The sequence below is a fragment of the Pimephales promelas genome, chromosome 18 (assembly GCF_988280905.1).
Source record: "Pimephales promelas chromosome 18, fPimPro1.hap1.1, whole genome shotgun sequence".
In the NCBI taxonomy this organism is placed as follows: domain Eukaryota; kingdom Metazoa; phylum Chordata; class Actinopteri; order Cypriniformes; family Leuciscidae; genus Pimephales; species Pimephales promelas.
The window spans coordinates 6,780,669-6,797,181 of NC_142786.1; the positions used below are offsets into that span (position 1 = coordinate 6,780,669).

Here is a 16,513-nt window from a genome sequence, read left to right on the forward strand (position 1 = left end):
ACATACTGTGCTCTCTGTCCACCCACATCCTATGTGTGTATGCTAATTGCTAATTGACTAAAAGTGTGTTTTGGTGCTCAGGCCGATCCACTTTTCAACAGCGTTTTTCAAAAATCGCTTACTGTATCTTTAAGGGACAGTGGAGAATCAGGGCACAGTTACTATGGTTGTGGCTCTACACCCACTTAGATATTCAGAAGATCATCTCTGCTGTTTGAGAACACCTCACACCGTCTGTCAACTCATTTCACAGAGACGATGGGAAAGAGGAAGGAAGGTATAAGATTCTACCCATGTCTCCACTGTCTTTGTGCCATTTCTCCGGTATGTCTCAGAGGATTATCACTCTTTCTTCCCACACTCTCTCCCCCACTTCCTTTCTGCATTGTGTTTTTCTCTTATCTGTTTTGTGACAGATGCACTCACTGTTTGGCTTTTTGGGGCTTGATGTGCTATTTCTCTCCAACAGTGAAACCTTACTTTCTCTTGCCAGTAAATGTTGCTGAGTCTCACTTACCACCGACCGCCTTCTCTGTCTGTTTCTGTCCATCCCTCTCTAATTCCCCTATCACTCTTTCATTTTCTTATCCACTTGTCAGATCCACTTCTTCAGCCCATCCTTCTTTCGTTTTGCGCTGACTGTGTCTCTTTCTCTAATACACTCGGTCTCATTTTGTCTTTCATTACCCTTGTTCTGCTCGTGCCTCATCTTCTTGTGAGGCCCTAATCTCTCCATCGGTCTACATCTCTGTCCACGTCAGGAGGGGATTCCATCTCTCACTTCTTCTGTATCTCTCCATTAACTGAACCACTCAAATCCTCCAGCAGTTCCCCAAATCTCTCATCTGTCCTTGAAACAAGAGAATTTTTGATCTGGGTTCATACACTCATTCACTGCACGTCTGCCACTAGTATCAATATTTCTCTCTGTCTTGTCTGCTCTTTTCCTCCCTCTCTCCTCGCCTACTCATGGATGAGCGTTACCAAAATATATTTTGAAGTTTTGTACTGTGCTAATGTTAGATGTACAATGTCACACAAGTTTGAGTCACACGACTGGCCATTCCTCAGCGGTTCATGTCCGGTTATGAGGCGTCTGACACAGTTGAAAGGTCATTAAGCAGTATTTTGACTTTTTTATGTTTCGTTTTTCATTCATTCCATAGCCGAACACTTTTTACCATACAGCGAACCAACCCCTTTGTCATTTACAAAACACCTTTTCGGTGAAGATCGTTAGCGTTCCAACAACTAAGTTCAGTCTGAGATGTCTGAGTGGGCCTTAAATCTCCAGGACATTAGCCAATCAGAAGCATTCTCAATTCAGACCTTGGGATCTTGCATTATTCCAATCACAGTCTTGGAAGAAAAAAAAGCTCAGTCACTGTTTTGAGGAGAAGAATACTTCCCAATTACGGTCAAACCCAAGTTTCCCGATTGCACGTTCTCTCTTTCGACACAGCAATCAGATGAAGTCCTTAGAAACGGCCTCCACAAAGTTAGGTGCCGACATAAGAATGGAGATGGTGCAGATGATGTTGAAAACGCTGAACGCCACCAGACAAAGTCGGTCAATTACAGCCGCAGCAAACTTCCACTGTTCGGCCACGCTGTCGTTCTCGTCCTGTCCGCGAAACCTATCTGCAACAAAGCGCACCTCTTCTAAAATAGCCTGAAGCTGTGGGTCTCCTCCGCCACTGGTCCCCGAGCAAGAACAGCCTCCGCCACCGCCGGACACCGTGCTCGGACATCCCGTGGCCTCCAGATTGGGCGTGGGAGGCGGTGGAGGGCTGCAGAACTGCGAGGGCAGGTGAGGTGGCGGACTGGAGCCTACCGCTGGGGGCGACACCACCGCAGATCGCGGGACGCCTGACATGCTGTTTCTCTGCACGGACTCGACGAGCAAGGATGGCGGCGAAGCTTCGTCCAGACTGGAGAATCCGATGTAGAGCAGGTTGCCGTTGTTGTTGGCGCTGTTGGTCTGGTTGTGGAGATGGTGGGTGTGCCCGGCGGCAGCAGCGGCTTGAAGGAGGCTCTGGGGATGGAGCGGGTGGAGCGTTGAGGACGTGTGGTGGTGATGGAGATCTGCAGAGGCGGAACCGGGTGCGTTTGGCAGGCTGCCGCTCTGGGAACCTGAAGAGCAACGTCGTAAGTGGGGGGCACAAGGAGGCCGCTCAGGGTCTTCGCCCTCGCCTGGACGCTTCATGCGTAAAAACCAGGCCACCCACTGGAGCAAAACTACCTGAACCTAAGAGAAGGAAGATGAAGAAATGTGTAAAAGAGAATGGTGTTGTATAAACATTTTACACACATTTGTACATTGATTTGTACAAATACAAACATACAACACATTTTCTTATATATTTATTAGCGCTATCAAAATGAACGCATTACCGCATGCAATTAAAGGGATACTCCACTTTTTTTGGAAATAGGCTCATTTTACCACTCCCCCAGAGTTAAACACTTTGGTTTTACCGTTTTTGAATGCATTCAGCCGATTTTCTGATATTTAGAAGTAGGGATGCACGATATATCGGCCAGCATATCGGTATCGGCCGATATACAGTATGTTCATTTTTAATGTTATCGTTATCGGCCTGGTAAGAAAATTTGGCCGATATATTAAAGCCGATAAATAATTTATTATTCCCTTCAGCTGAGACACTTGTTGAGAACTGTTTATGAATTTCTTGAAATATGATTGAAATCTCTTCAAAAAATGAAAATCTGGTTCGGGACAACATGTGCAACGCAAATCTGTCATATCGGCTATACAACACTATAATTGTGCGCTTGGGACATGAATTTAATTGTGAGACTTTTGTTTTTGTAATCAGGCTCTCAAAATTATATAAAAATTTGGATTTAAGTTTATCGGCCGATATATCGGTTACCGGCTTTCGAATATAAAGAATTATCGGTTATCGGTATCGGCCAAAATTTTCATATCGGTGCATCCCTATTTAGAAGAATATCAGTAACCAGACAGTTTCTGGTCTCATTGACTTCCATAGTATATTTTTTTCCTACAATGAAAGTCAATGAGACCAGAAACTGTCTGGTTACTGATATTCTTCTAAATATCAGAAAATCAGCTGAATGGATTAAAAAATGGTAAAACCAAACTGTTTAACTCTGGGGGAGAGGTGAAATGAGCCTATTTCCAAAAAAAGTGGAGTATCCTTTTAAGAGTTTAATGCGTTAAAATTGATAATAAATAAAATAAAAGCCATCTACCATATGGGTTTCTTAGTGCTACTAGTTTCATTGTTGTTAGTTGTGGATACTGTAAGGATTATTTAATCAATGCTGAGTTAATACAACTATAATTGGAGATATTTTTTAAAAAATGTGATTGGGAGATACCACATTTTTTCCCTGAAGCTAAAAGAATATTATCTTTATATAAATCTCCAATCTTACTTATTCCCCTATGGTACCAACTTTTAAAACCAAATCAGATTTCCCCCATTTCCTTTTTTCTCGGTAAACAAAATTAGCTTTGAATATTAAAAGTAAAATCCCCTCCAGCAAACTGTAAGCTGGCAATTTTATGCATGTATGAGAAAGCATGAATTTCACAGCAGTGCGTCAAGCCATTTTTAACTATATATTACATATGCTCTACACGTACAGTCTAAACAAAAGAATACAGCACAGTCTGCGCATAAAATAAAGCAAATCCATGCAAATTTTTAGTGTCTGCTGAGTCAAGAGAAGAGAAGTTTTGGACAGAAAGTTGTAGTAAAACAGCAACATATGACAGCAAGGTCTATGACACAGAGGGAGATAAAGAGGTGACAAGCTGGAATTATTCAGTTGTACTGCCAAGTCCTGGCTAAGGTGATGCATTAAGCATGGCAAAATGTACAACTACAGGGGTTGGCACTGCTATCATTTGCATAAAAACTGCACTTTAAGCAAATAGGTCCTTCTTTGGCATCTTCACACATATTTTGGTGTATTAAAAGATCACCCAATGCATGTTTGGCAACATCAACAAAATTAGTGCCACTCGTGCAGTATTAAATACCTTGCAGAATATATGTAATGAAAGAACAGGTATTACTAACACACTCAAGTCTAGACAGTCTCGAATGAGTTTCTCTTTTATTTTCTTCTATAAATATAAGTCTAGAAGCCCTTGAGGGTTTGACAAGTGTATCAAAAACATCTTTCCCCGATCAGTATCCACCTTAGCCTTATTAGCATCTTCTTCTGAACTGTATCTCTTTTAGTTCTGTACATTGTAAGATTAAACCATTGCTGTTATATAAGCATTTTATATAAGTATGGATATTTTAAATAGCTACACATGACAAGTATTGGGTGTGAATATTGTTAAAAGCTGATCCCAGGAGAGGATCCTGGGAAGTTATGCTATGGAAAGCACATCACTATTATTATTGCTCATACCTGGAGTTAGGGTTTAAATAAACCTCTAATCTCCAGTATTACTCCTCAACTCATGTGGCAAAGAATGTGCTATTACTTTTCTAAGCAATGAGGCATGTAATTTTTGTCTGCTGCTGGAAAAATTCCATAGCCTTTTGGGGAGTTTGAGGTCGGTATAATTTTTTTTTTAATGGCTCGTTTCCACCAAGAGGCACAGTACGATTCGGGACGGTAAACCCTGATCCAGCTTGCGTTTCAAATGGCAACAGTACCCTTACTTGATAGGCGTGGTGTATGCCCGAAAGTAGCGACATCATTTTCGCATGAAGAAGAAAGCGGCACAGTAAACAACAATAGAGGACGTACAGCAGATCTTGTTCTCGCTTCGCGGCATGTGGCTGTTTGTCACAAGAAGACAAGCTTTCTTTGAGCAAAGGCTGCAAGGAAAAACACAGCTAAAAAAAATGGCACCTCTTGTAGCACGCACAAGTTAGGATTCTCTGTCAAACAATCAACGTTCTGCAGTGAGTCTAGCTCCACCCTTTAGGTACCGGACACCTAAGGTGACCCAACAGAAGGGTTAAAAAAACAGAGGTACGGTACAGTAAGGTATTTTAGTACGTACCATTCACAACTTCTGACAATTGAAATGGATATAATTGTATACTGTAGTACTGTACTGTACCGCGTTTGGTGGAAACGAGCCATGAAAGTGACAATAAAGATGTTGCAAACTGTTCTTTTGAACTTTCCGTTCATCCTGTAATCCTGAAAAAAAGTATAATGGTGTCCACAAAAAATATTAAGCAGTAAAACATTGTTTCTTAAGCATCAAATTTGCATATTATAATGATATCTGAAGCATAGTGTTACGCAGGAGGGACTGGAGTAACAGCTGCTGAAAAATCAGCTTTGCAATCAGTTTAAAATATATTAAAGGGGTGGTTGATTATGATTTCACTTTTCTAACTTGAGTTAGTGTGTAATGTTGCTGTTTGAGCATAAACAACATCTGCAAAGTTACAACGCTCAAAGTTCAAAGCAAAGGGAGATATTTGCTTTTAAAGAAATCATTTTATAAGGACTACAGCAAACGGCTCCTAGGGACTACACGAACTTCATCCCGGGTTAGTGACATCATTAACCCTGCAATTTACATAAACCCCGCCCCCGGAAACATGCAGTCCATGTTCAGAAGAGGAAGAGCTGTTGTAGTCAAACATATGCTAATTGACAAAATATGCTAATTGAAGATAGTTAACGTAGACTCACTGTATTCTGGACATCACGGTATTCCGGACACTTGACATTTTTTCGCAAATTTTATAAATAAACACTTTCAGGTCACGGCATATATACATATCCGTGTCATCTTTTCCTCCTCCTCTTTCGATTCCGACCAACCTTATGCTTCCAGAGCCAGTCGTTTCATAGAAATCAACGCGAGTTTCTAACGTATACCATTGACTGTTCAGAAAATGACGAGGGGAAGGTTTTCCGGCAGGACAAATGGACGAGGGGATAATATACCTCAATAGAAAACGGCTCTTAAAACACGATCACCCACAAGAAAATTGCAGAAAATTATTATGGTCTTATAAAATAATTATGAGTTACAATTTGCAAATATTTGTACTTTTAAGGGATTAAAAAAATCATATTTAAAATTATTAAATATAACTTTAGAATATAAATGCTCAAATGAGCAATTGTCGATTAAAAGAGTGTATAGCCGCTTATACAACAAAGTTATGAAGATTAATATGATTACTTTACCAACTTATAGTTGTTAAAATGTATGCGTTTTATATTAGAAATGACTGTCCGAAACACAGCGAGTAGTAATTTTCAGCTGTCCGGAACACCGTGAGTCCTCATGGTAGTCCGGACACTGCGTCTCCCGGCAGTTTTTTCAAAATTTTTCTAAAATGATTAGCTTAAAATGTGTCAAACAAACTTTGAAACATGTGGAAGGCGTGTCCCCAGAGACAGACGAGCAATCAGGTTTATCTTTTAGTGGGTTGATATTTTAAAGTACGTTGTACTGTGCAAAGTGTCCGGAATACAGTGAGTCTACGTTAACTCCATATAAGCAACATAAATTCATCAACTAACCATTCAGAGATGCCCTGTTGCATCCTACATGTTGTCACTTCTTCTTAGCCTCTCCATCTTTGTCTGACCCAGTTTAAACATAAAAGGCAGAACAGTTTTTGACATTTTAGCTTGTGTCTGCGTGATGTAATCAGAGCTGCTAACACACACAAGCTCTTGAAGCTCCGCCCACTGTGTCGGAAGCTGCAGCTCATTTGCATTTAAAGGGCCAGACAAAAAACGGTGCGTTTTTGCTAACCCTCAAAAAGTGAGGGTTTAACAACTTTAACAACTTTGTGGGGTATTTTGAGATAAAACTTCACATACACACTCTGGGAACATCAGATATTTATTTTACATCACCCCTTTAAAATAAAACTTTTATATTGTAATAATATTTCACTATATTGCTGTTTTAATCAAATAAATGCAGCCTTGGTGAACATGAGAGACTTTAAAAAAAAAACATTTAAAAAATATACCGACCCCAAACTTTTGAACGGTAGGTGCTTATAGGCACTTGAGACTCACATTTCCTTCAGAAACATGTAAAATCTAGTTTTGATGCAGAATTGATGTTAGTCTCATCGAGTAAATACACCTGTCAGCTTCCTCTTGTTGTGGCATTTGGCTTTGTAAGTGAATGGGGTTCGATCAGTGGGACCGGGGCACATCAGCTGAGCTGCTAATTGGCTTCCAGAATACGATCAAATACGGTCATTCATCAGCGCAGACAGATTGCAGATCTATATCCATCTGCATCCAATTACTCATTTAGTCCCCTTCTGTTGGCTTTATCTCTATTATCACTGAATAAGTAAATTACTGCTTTCAGGGCAACTGACATTGATACTTGCTTAAAGGGAAAAAAAGCATTTGTGAATTCAGGCACAGTGTATGTACAGTATGTGTTTGTTGTGTGTGTGTGTGTAGACATACCCATTTTGGCATGTTTCCTCCATTGGGGTCATGATGATGATATTGGAGCACGACCACAGTCGCAATAACTGACATTCCAACGATGATCATTATACTGGCAAAATACTGCCCTAAGAGAGAGACAAAGAGAGAAAGGAAGGGAATATGGTATGCATAAACCTTTCATTTATTATAACTTTTATCATCCAGTCATACTAGCAAAAACCAGGGCAAATGTAACAAAAAAAGGGCATTGATTATAAAACAGTGGCGCAGGGAAGAAAGGGAGAATGAGGAACAGATGAGTGAACCATAAAAACTCAATCATAAAGGAGAGGGGGAAGCAGACAGGAGAGACAAAGCGCGGTGGGTGAACACTCTTCCAGCAAACGCATTTCTGAAGATTACATCTTTGCGGCTTCCGAGGGCCTATAAACCAGAGGATGGGAAAAGAGAATGTGGGGTGAATTGCTTTTTTTTTTTTTCATGGAGGATCATCTCTATGTCCAGGTCTGTTTCATTTTTATGTTTCTCCTGCTTCTCTCCCCTGACCTGCCCATCATTTCCAGTTAACAATCTTTTACGATTCATGTTGCAAATTACTATGAGAAGCCAAGCATACGGATGCCAAGACCAGGGCTTTTGGCCATGATACAGAGTAGTGATCAATTTATTATTCAGTGGTGCAGTGTGTGGATCTGAGCACACACAAACTATACATCCTTGTGCACTAAATTTTACATATCATTAAGTTCAAAGACTCGCATAAAGACTAATATATTCAAAGCACGGTGTTTTTATTGGCAAACGAACTAAGTGGGGCAGACATTCGAAAATATACCGAGGAAAAATATGTGCATTAAAAATATGTTAAGATATGCAAAAAAATGGACATGCATGCTTTACCTATTAGCGGGATGGAGTCTGAGGTTGCTGGCATGATCTCTGCCACCAACAACATGAAGACTGTTAATGAGAGTAGCACAGTAATACCTGTGAATGTATAAAACAAAAAGAAATGGACTTTATGAAACATACATGTCATTGCATATTCTACACAACTGCTAAGACATTAATTGTTCACTGATATCTAGGTCCAAGCTGATTAATTGGCAGTTTTTAAACATTTATAGTTTCTTTTCTTTAACTGAGTTCATTAAACTGTATGAAATTATGTTTATTTAAGCTAGTTTCTGTGTCTACAACATAAAAATAGTGTTTCCGAATCTTTTAATGGCAGTATAGTATATATTTACATTTGTATATGAAGAGTTCAGATGCAAAAGCCTCTAAGTGCCATTTGAAATTTTATTCTAAAATAATCATTTTTATCAAGCTTGTATATTTAAGTTCAGTAATTTCACTTAAATTGCAATGAAGATTACCTATTAATTGTCATTTAAGTGAAATTACTGAACTTAAATACACAAGCTTGATAAAAATGGTCATTCTAAAACAAAATTTCAAATGGCACTTAGAGACTTTTGCATCTGAACTCTTCATATATACATCTCTAACCCTTGAGTCTAGATATCAGCATCTGCCACTGTAAAATCAATATCAGCTGACCACTAAAATAAATGCATAGTTATACAGCCTCTCTAGTTATGTACGACATTGGCACTTCATAAGATGCCCAAACACAGCTTCTTATTGGATGTAACTCATCTTGACAGAATTTGATTGGATCTGATTAGACGGCAGTGCAGGGTTTGATGGAGTGATACATAAAGTGAATTACATCAGGCCATTTCTCTTCCTCAATCGCTCTTTAGTTCAGTTCAAGTCATCTCCCTCCCTCTCCAGCTGCTATCCATCTCTCCCTCCTCTCTCACCACACACGCAATCCATTCATCTCTATCTGCTGTTTAAATCTGCTTCCGCTCTCTCACTCAACCTACTCCTCTTACATATGTTTGTGCTCAGATTTATAAGTGCTATCTTGGCATAATGAAACCTCAGTAAAATTGTCACCAATGAGACTAACTGAATTCATCAACAACAACAACAACACTCTTGGCTTTAAATCAGGGCGACCATTAAAGTGTAAAACAAATTAATTCCATGAAATGCTGATTAATTTACTGCAATTATTTGGAGCTTTCACATGTTTGTATCACTCGCTGACAGCTTGTGCATTAGTGGTGAAGATTAGCGAGTCACTGAATCACTCACTCACCCGATTTGTTCAAAAACACAGATTCATTGATTGTTTGGAAATATTTCCGTTGGCAGAGCAAGAACAGAAATAAAAATAACTGCCAATATCGTTTCAAAAATGTAAGTTACTCAAATTTAACTTGTTGTATATTGACCTCGGGCCGTATTCACAAAGAATTTTAAGGCTAAAAGTAGCTCCTAACTGGCGAATTTAGGAGCAACTCCTAAAAATAATGGGCGTCTTTTTCACTTTTCAAGTCTGGGACAGCTTAAAAGAAGTCGAGAGGACTCCTAACTCACTAAGGCTGCATTTACCCTGCAGGTCTTGATGCCCAAATCCGATTTTCTGACTATATCCGATTTTTTTGACGAACCGCTTACATCATCTTTTAAAAGTGACCCATATCCGATTTTTGCTTTACACTATACACTGCTGAAACTACCAAATGCAGACGTTCTGACCCGGGAAATTAAGTAAAACAGCACGAAATTCAATGGATGTAGATGCGAATAAAAAATCCAGTGTTTTTCTTTCCACAATATTTTGAAAAGTCATCAAAACATTGGTCTCGTACGGCGGAGAAAAAAAGAGGAGAGGCACTGTAGCCACGAGCGCTTAAAACGATGTATCTCATGAACACCTCATATCTCGTGAAATGCCTTCAAATACGGATTTATTTCTGTAACATCCCTGCACTCTTCGCCCCAAACACTCAAAAGACATGTAACCTCCGCATTGCTCCACTGTGTGTATCCTTTCTTCCATCGCGCCTAATCGCGCACTTTTTAATGACGTACGACTCGCATTTACTGGGGAATATCCGATTTGTCTGCTTACATGGCGCACGCAAATGCACGTATCCGATTCATATCCGATTTATTACCACATATGAATGAGCCCTGAATCCGATCTGAGAAAACCGGAATCCATGCGGTTTTTTTTCTGCGTACACGTTCACCGGTCATATCTGATCTGTGCCACATGAGAGGAAAAAATCGGATTTGAGTCACTTGAACCATGCAGTAGCATGGTTCAAGCATTTCTAGCACCAACTGGGCCAGCAGCAGTAACTGATCCCACGTCCAGTTGGGCTTTCTTTTTCAACTATTACTTCAATAGGAACAGTTCCTTGTTTTAAGTAGTCAATTTAGGCTAAAAGGATGTCAATTAACCAAGCAAGTGTTAATGCAAGTGTCGTTTTTCATTAATAGGCAAGTGGCGGTTTTCATTGGGATATTAGGCTACCTTGATTTAATTTTATTTAATTCACGACTTTTCTCTCTCTCTCTCTCTCTGCCTTTTTAGAATTACACTTCACTGGGACCTGCACAAACATGTCATTATATGCATTTCGATGACATTGCTATTACTATTTTGTGTAGGACACAGACATATTCCATGATTTGTTGCGTCTGTGTTATGTTCCGCATGATGGTCCTGTCATCTAACAACCAATCACCGTGATCATTGCGAGGAAGCTCGTGCATTGACGTCATCCATAGCAACGAAGACTCACTCTAAGTGTAGGAGTTGTCATTTTTCCTTACTAAGAGTAGGTCTGAAAGGCGTTGTGAATAACTTTTAAGAGAAAACTCCTAGCTAAAATATTTTAGTGCGATTTAGGAGTACTCCTAGTGATAAGATAAAAAAATTTTGTGAATACGGCCCCTGGTGTATAAAAGCAAATTAATAAATACAATTCATTAAATTAACATTGCGTTTTTAGTGTCACTTACACTCCCTTTCAATTTGAGGTATAGGACTTTCTTTCTTCCTTCTGTGGAACATTAAAGATGATATATAATGTTGGCAACCAAGCGGTTTCGGTTCACATTGACTTCCATTGTATTTTTTGTCCATATAACGATGTTCCACAGGAGAAAGTCGGATTTGGGAGGACATGAGGGTGAGTAAATGATGACACAATTTCCATGTTTGAGTGGACTATCCCTTTTAATCCATGCTTCTTAAACAAAGCATATATTTAAAAATGATGTATAAAATTCTTTTTAGGTCCATCCTAAATGTTCTGATACTTTGTCAATCAAAGATGTTTCAATATTGCAGGCCTGGTTCCTGGAAAGTGCAATACATTCTTTCTCTCTTACACACATTGACTCATCCCTGCTTTAATTACATCAATAGATTAATTGGCCATATGAGTGTACAGCAAAGCACTTCCCTTCATCGTGCTTGCAGTGATGCGCATTCTTGAAGTGAGGAAACTGCCTCATTTCCTTTCTCTTTGGTTGCTCTAAGCTTCTGTCTTTTGCTTCTCCACTAAAATATATTGTGATTACCCTTCAGTTCACGCCACTTTACATTTCCTGACAGTCATATCTAAAGTTCCTTCCATCCCAACTCTGATGACAGATTTTTCCTCTTTGAACTGTATGCTTTTTGATGGTAATGGTCTCTTAAGGGAAAAAAACATGGATAAAAGCCCTTTATGTAAACTAAGAGTTCATTTGACATGACACAATCTGGAGATATCTTTGAAATGAGCACCCACACATTTTCTGTTGCGTGTCCCAGCTCTCTGTTCTGTGACTAGACCTTGGCAAGACTGTGGAATAATTTTTACCTTGCATTGAAATATGCCAGATATGCGAACCTATACACCATTCTACTTTCCAAATCAATTATGTTTATTCATAAAATATGTAGATGATCTCTCTTTCATAATACCTAGTGAGATCTTCTCTCCGGAGTCGGCAGGCAGTAGGAAGATAAGCAAGGTCATGGATGAAAGGAGGACACAGGGAACGAGAAGGTTCAAGGCGTAGTAGAGCGTCCGTCTACGCATGGTCACCACAAATGTCACATCTGGATAGGGTTCCTTACAGCAGTCATAGTACAGCTCACTTCTTGAGCCAGGCACACCTGATTAGACACAACATGTGAGGAGAAGAATGAATATATAATGATGAAGGTTTATTAAAAAAAAAAAAAACATGTTCAAAGGGATGCTGTTGTCCTCAAGAGCGGCCGATGCTGCTCTTCAACCTTTGATCTAGGGGGGAAAAAACATCCTAATCAAGTCAACAGATGCCAGCCAGAGGCAAGTTCTTCTCTGAGACTGAGCATGCTTTTGTATGAACATCATTAGAGAGCTCCTCAAAACCTTTGTATACCGCCTTCTATAGGCTCTCAAGAACGTGAAAGGAATGTAGGAACCAAAACTAAGGTGGGAAACAACTAAAAGAAAAGCTATTAGATGCTGCATCAGATTTGACATCTATTATGTTTGGTCACGAGACACGGAAAAACCATTGGCCCTTTTTGTCATTTATGTCGTCCATTTCATTACATGAAAACAACCAGCCAGGATTTTCTTTAAAAATGCATCTTGTATGATCCACAGAAGAGAAAATAAACTCAGATGGGGAACAACATGATGGTGAGTAAATGACAGAAGTTTCATTTTTGGGTGAACTATTCTTTTAAAGTCCCCGTGAAATCAAAATTGAACCTATTTACTTTGTTAGCGCATATTACTAGTCTTGTGGTGAACAATTAATCCGTGCAAGTGAATATATATTAAAAAAATGTTTTACCTTAGTAATCTTTAATCAAAATCTGAAATGTTAATTCCGGTCTGCAACGGTTTCTTTTTCTGATGACGTAGGTTTTACAGTTTGGGTGGGGAAACGCTTAACCACTCCCCTCAAACCGTTAATTTGCTATGAGCGAGAGATGGAGAGGAGGAACGCTAGAGTAAAACCCTGCCCTCTGTTCAATATTCCGTTTCACTTGGAAATACGTCACAGCACTGGAGAAAAATCGTTTGCAACTTCCGGTTCACGGGGACTTTAAAGTAAGCGTGGTTAACCGGCTCGAACAGCTTAGCCAAGGTGAACAGTGTACAGTATCGGCCTGCTTTAACCAGGGGCCGGTTCCATAAACACAACTATTTTCAGACTGTGACTTAAAGGATTAGTTCACTTTAAAAAAAAAACTTTTGCTGATAATTTACCCCCCCCCACCCCCCGTAATTCAAAGGGCTTTAAACGACACCAGACGATGAACAAGGGCCTTATCTAGCGAAACGATCGCTCATTTAAAAAATAAAAAAAAAAGTTTAAAGGAGCTGTATGCAAGACATTTATTTCAATTAATCATATTTTTTCCCTGATATGTCATTAGACATTAAGAAATCATGTTCATTTCAAATACTTATATCACTGACAACAGTAGTCCGGCCAAGATATTGTCATTTAAAAAGTGAAGTTGCAGCCCTTGACTGGTGTTGATGTTGTCAAGTTGTGTTTTGCTCTTCTCTAGTTACCACAGCTGCAGATACTAACGTGTCGGAATCGGATAAAAAAATTCTAACGTTGCGAAACCCCCAAAAAACTTGTTATGAATCCGAAATACTTTGTTACAAAGTCCGAAATAAATAATTAACAGAAAAAAAACTCACTGTTTTGGACTCATCACTTGCCATTGGAAGCTTCTTGTAGCAGCCTACATTCATACTGGAACCTGCAGCATATCTGGCAACCTCGAGTCATGGGGGAAGGCGGGGATACACCCTAATTTGAAAGTGATTGCAGTACCAGTTTTGGCCACAATCTTGCATACAGCTCCATTAAGTTTTATAAGCACAAATGCTCGCCTTGCTCTGTTCTGTGATGCGCGTTCGTGACTCTGTTCGAACTCGTTCATCAAAATGAACAAATTTTTCGAGTCATTTCGTTCATTTTGTTCGCTGAAAAAAAGATTCGTTCATTTTGACGAACGAGTTCGAACAGGAGAGTTTACGTTTTTTTAAAAGTGAACTAATCCTTTAAGAACTAGTCTGGCCAAGGGCAAACAGCCTTACTTTTTGGATTCAAACTAAACCAATCTACATTTTTAAAAGTTATAATGAGTCTTGAGAGAGACTAGTCTAAGCAGTTTTTGCAACAAGCCACAGGTTGAGCTCAGCTATAATGGCTGTAATCCAATGGCTGCAAATGACCTACCCGTTTGGACAAGCTAATGATCAAATATAAATAACTCAGTCTGACCTAATTACTACCATGAGCTGGTTTTAATTCAAAACGAGTTGTAATGTTAAGACAATGCAAATTGTTTCTGTCTTTTTAGCATCAAGTATGTGTACGAGGAACAATTAAAGATGTTAAAGAGTTCAAGAGTGTGACTGGCATGATATTACAGACGTGACCAGAAGCAAAATAATGAATTAGGCAATGAAGCAAATCAGAAGAGGGTCAGTGAAAGACAGAATTGTGCAGTGCAAGATGTTTTTCCAGTCCGCTTCCTCTTATCCACACAATTTAATTACATTAATTTGAATACCAACAGGCTCATTGGATGGACTATGAATGAATACGAATGTACATGAATTTAAAAAGAAGGGCTGGACATTTTCTTTTTCAATTCTAAAGAAGATTTCTGTTCTATATCGGAGATAAGAGTTGGGCTTAATCCCAATTCACCCCTTGGCCTCACCCCTTGTTTTCGAGTGTAGCCCTTGTCCCTTAAAACAGAGTTACAAGGGCCAAGGGGTTGAAATATTCCCCATTCGAAATGGAACAACCCTTCATGAACCCGATATACGTCATCAGTCGTCAACGATGGCTCTGCCGTTACAGAGTTTTTACAGGATTTCTCCATGACGACTGAAAATCAGCGCAGCTGCTCTTAACTTTGAGGAAACATGATGATTATAACATTCCTTCCTCTAAATGTATGTCTTTTCTGATTCGGAAAGGTAATTTATTATACAATTTCTTAATTTAAATGACTATAGTGTTATTATAAGGGTAAATAAAGTGCATGGTGGTGTCATCTGGCGCTAAATTTAAATGTTTAACTGTTTGCGAAGCCATCTCGCCGGTGATTTGCGATGCATTCCGTGAACTTTCTCGTAGCCCTCTGTTTGGAGTGTGCCTGTCCGTTTGTTTGCTCCGCTTCGAGGGCTATGTAGCCCTACCCCTTCGCTCTACCCCTCGATCTCAACAAGAATTGGGACACCCTACCCCTAGATGTGAACGCGCAAAACCGAGGGGTAGGGCCAAGGGGTGAATTGGGATTGAGCCTTATTTTTAGTCCTGTGAGCTCTATATTTTTACTTTTTAAAAATATGCAGAATGCATTTTAACCATTTAAACATGCAGCTGCCAAAGTGACCTCTCACTGCTTGAGTCATTGTCAGTTAGCAACACAAAGCACACATCTGCCTGTGGGCGTTATGTTTGTTTGATCGTGAGAAGTTTACAGGAGATGTTTTCTGAACTCACTCACCCACAAGGTCCCATTCTCCGTTGGGCATGTAGCCAGAGATATCAGCCTCATTCATCTGGAGGTCCAGCAGCCATCCGTCAAACGTCCACGAGCCAAATTTAAGCTCACACTTCTGGATGTCAAACGGAAACCAGCGTACATCCACGTTGCAGGTGCTCATGAAGATACCTGTAATGAAGTGAAGAAATCAGGGAAACAAATATTTATGCTTTTCATTCTGATCCAGAGTCAGCATTGAAACTGCGTGAGGAGGAATGTTTCAAAATGCACACTGTTTCTTCATCAGCGCCGTATTGCAGCAGCCAACTTCAAATTAAATCCAATTGACCTTTTCACTGGAGTAAAACCAGACAGTTAAAAGATACACATTCAGAAACGGCGGAGCCGTAAGGAACACCATTACATAAAGACCTTTATGCACCGCACGAAAACCCAGGCTGACACTCTCATTATTATTACACACAGACACAAAGACACAAGCTAGATGAATCATATCACTAACTAAATAGACTCCCTCAAGTTTAAATAACTGCAATATAGGCAGATAAACTCATTATTATATTAAACAGCTTGCAAATAAGCCATTTTGAACCCTGAAAATGAGAATTATGACAGACATGGATGAGATAATGAGTGTAATTTGTTTTATACCGCACAGCAGTCGAAGCCAGCACCTCAAAGAGCTTCCTA

The 16,513-nt window shown here is 39.6% G+C and overlaps 1 protein-coding gene across 3 annotated transcripts in view; it reads right to left on the minus strand.

Moving 5' to 3' along the window:
* Nucleotides 1-203: 203 nt before the first annotated feature.
* chrna11 (cholinergic receptor, nicotinic, alpha 11) overlaps nt 204-16,513 on the minus strand; it is a 34,474-nt gene continuing 18,164 nt past the window's right edge. For all 3 annotated transcript variants that reach the window (XM_089122708.1, XM_089122709.1, XM_039678815.2), the window contains 5 exons: nt 15,824-15,991; nt 12,260-12,454; nt 8,317-8,403; nt 7,432-7,541; nt 204-2,248 (listed from right to left, as the gene is read on the minus strand). In XM_089122708.1, coding sequence (XP_088978834.1) covers nt 1,466-2,248; nt 7,432-7,541; nt 8,317-8,403; nt 12,260-12,454; nt 15,824-15,991 — 1,343 coding nt within the window. In that variant the 3' untranslated portion in view covers nt 204-1,465. The remainder of the gene's footprint in view (nt 2,249-7,431; nt 7,542-8,316; nt 8,404-12,259; nt 12,455-15,823; nt 15,992-16,513) is intronic.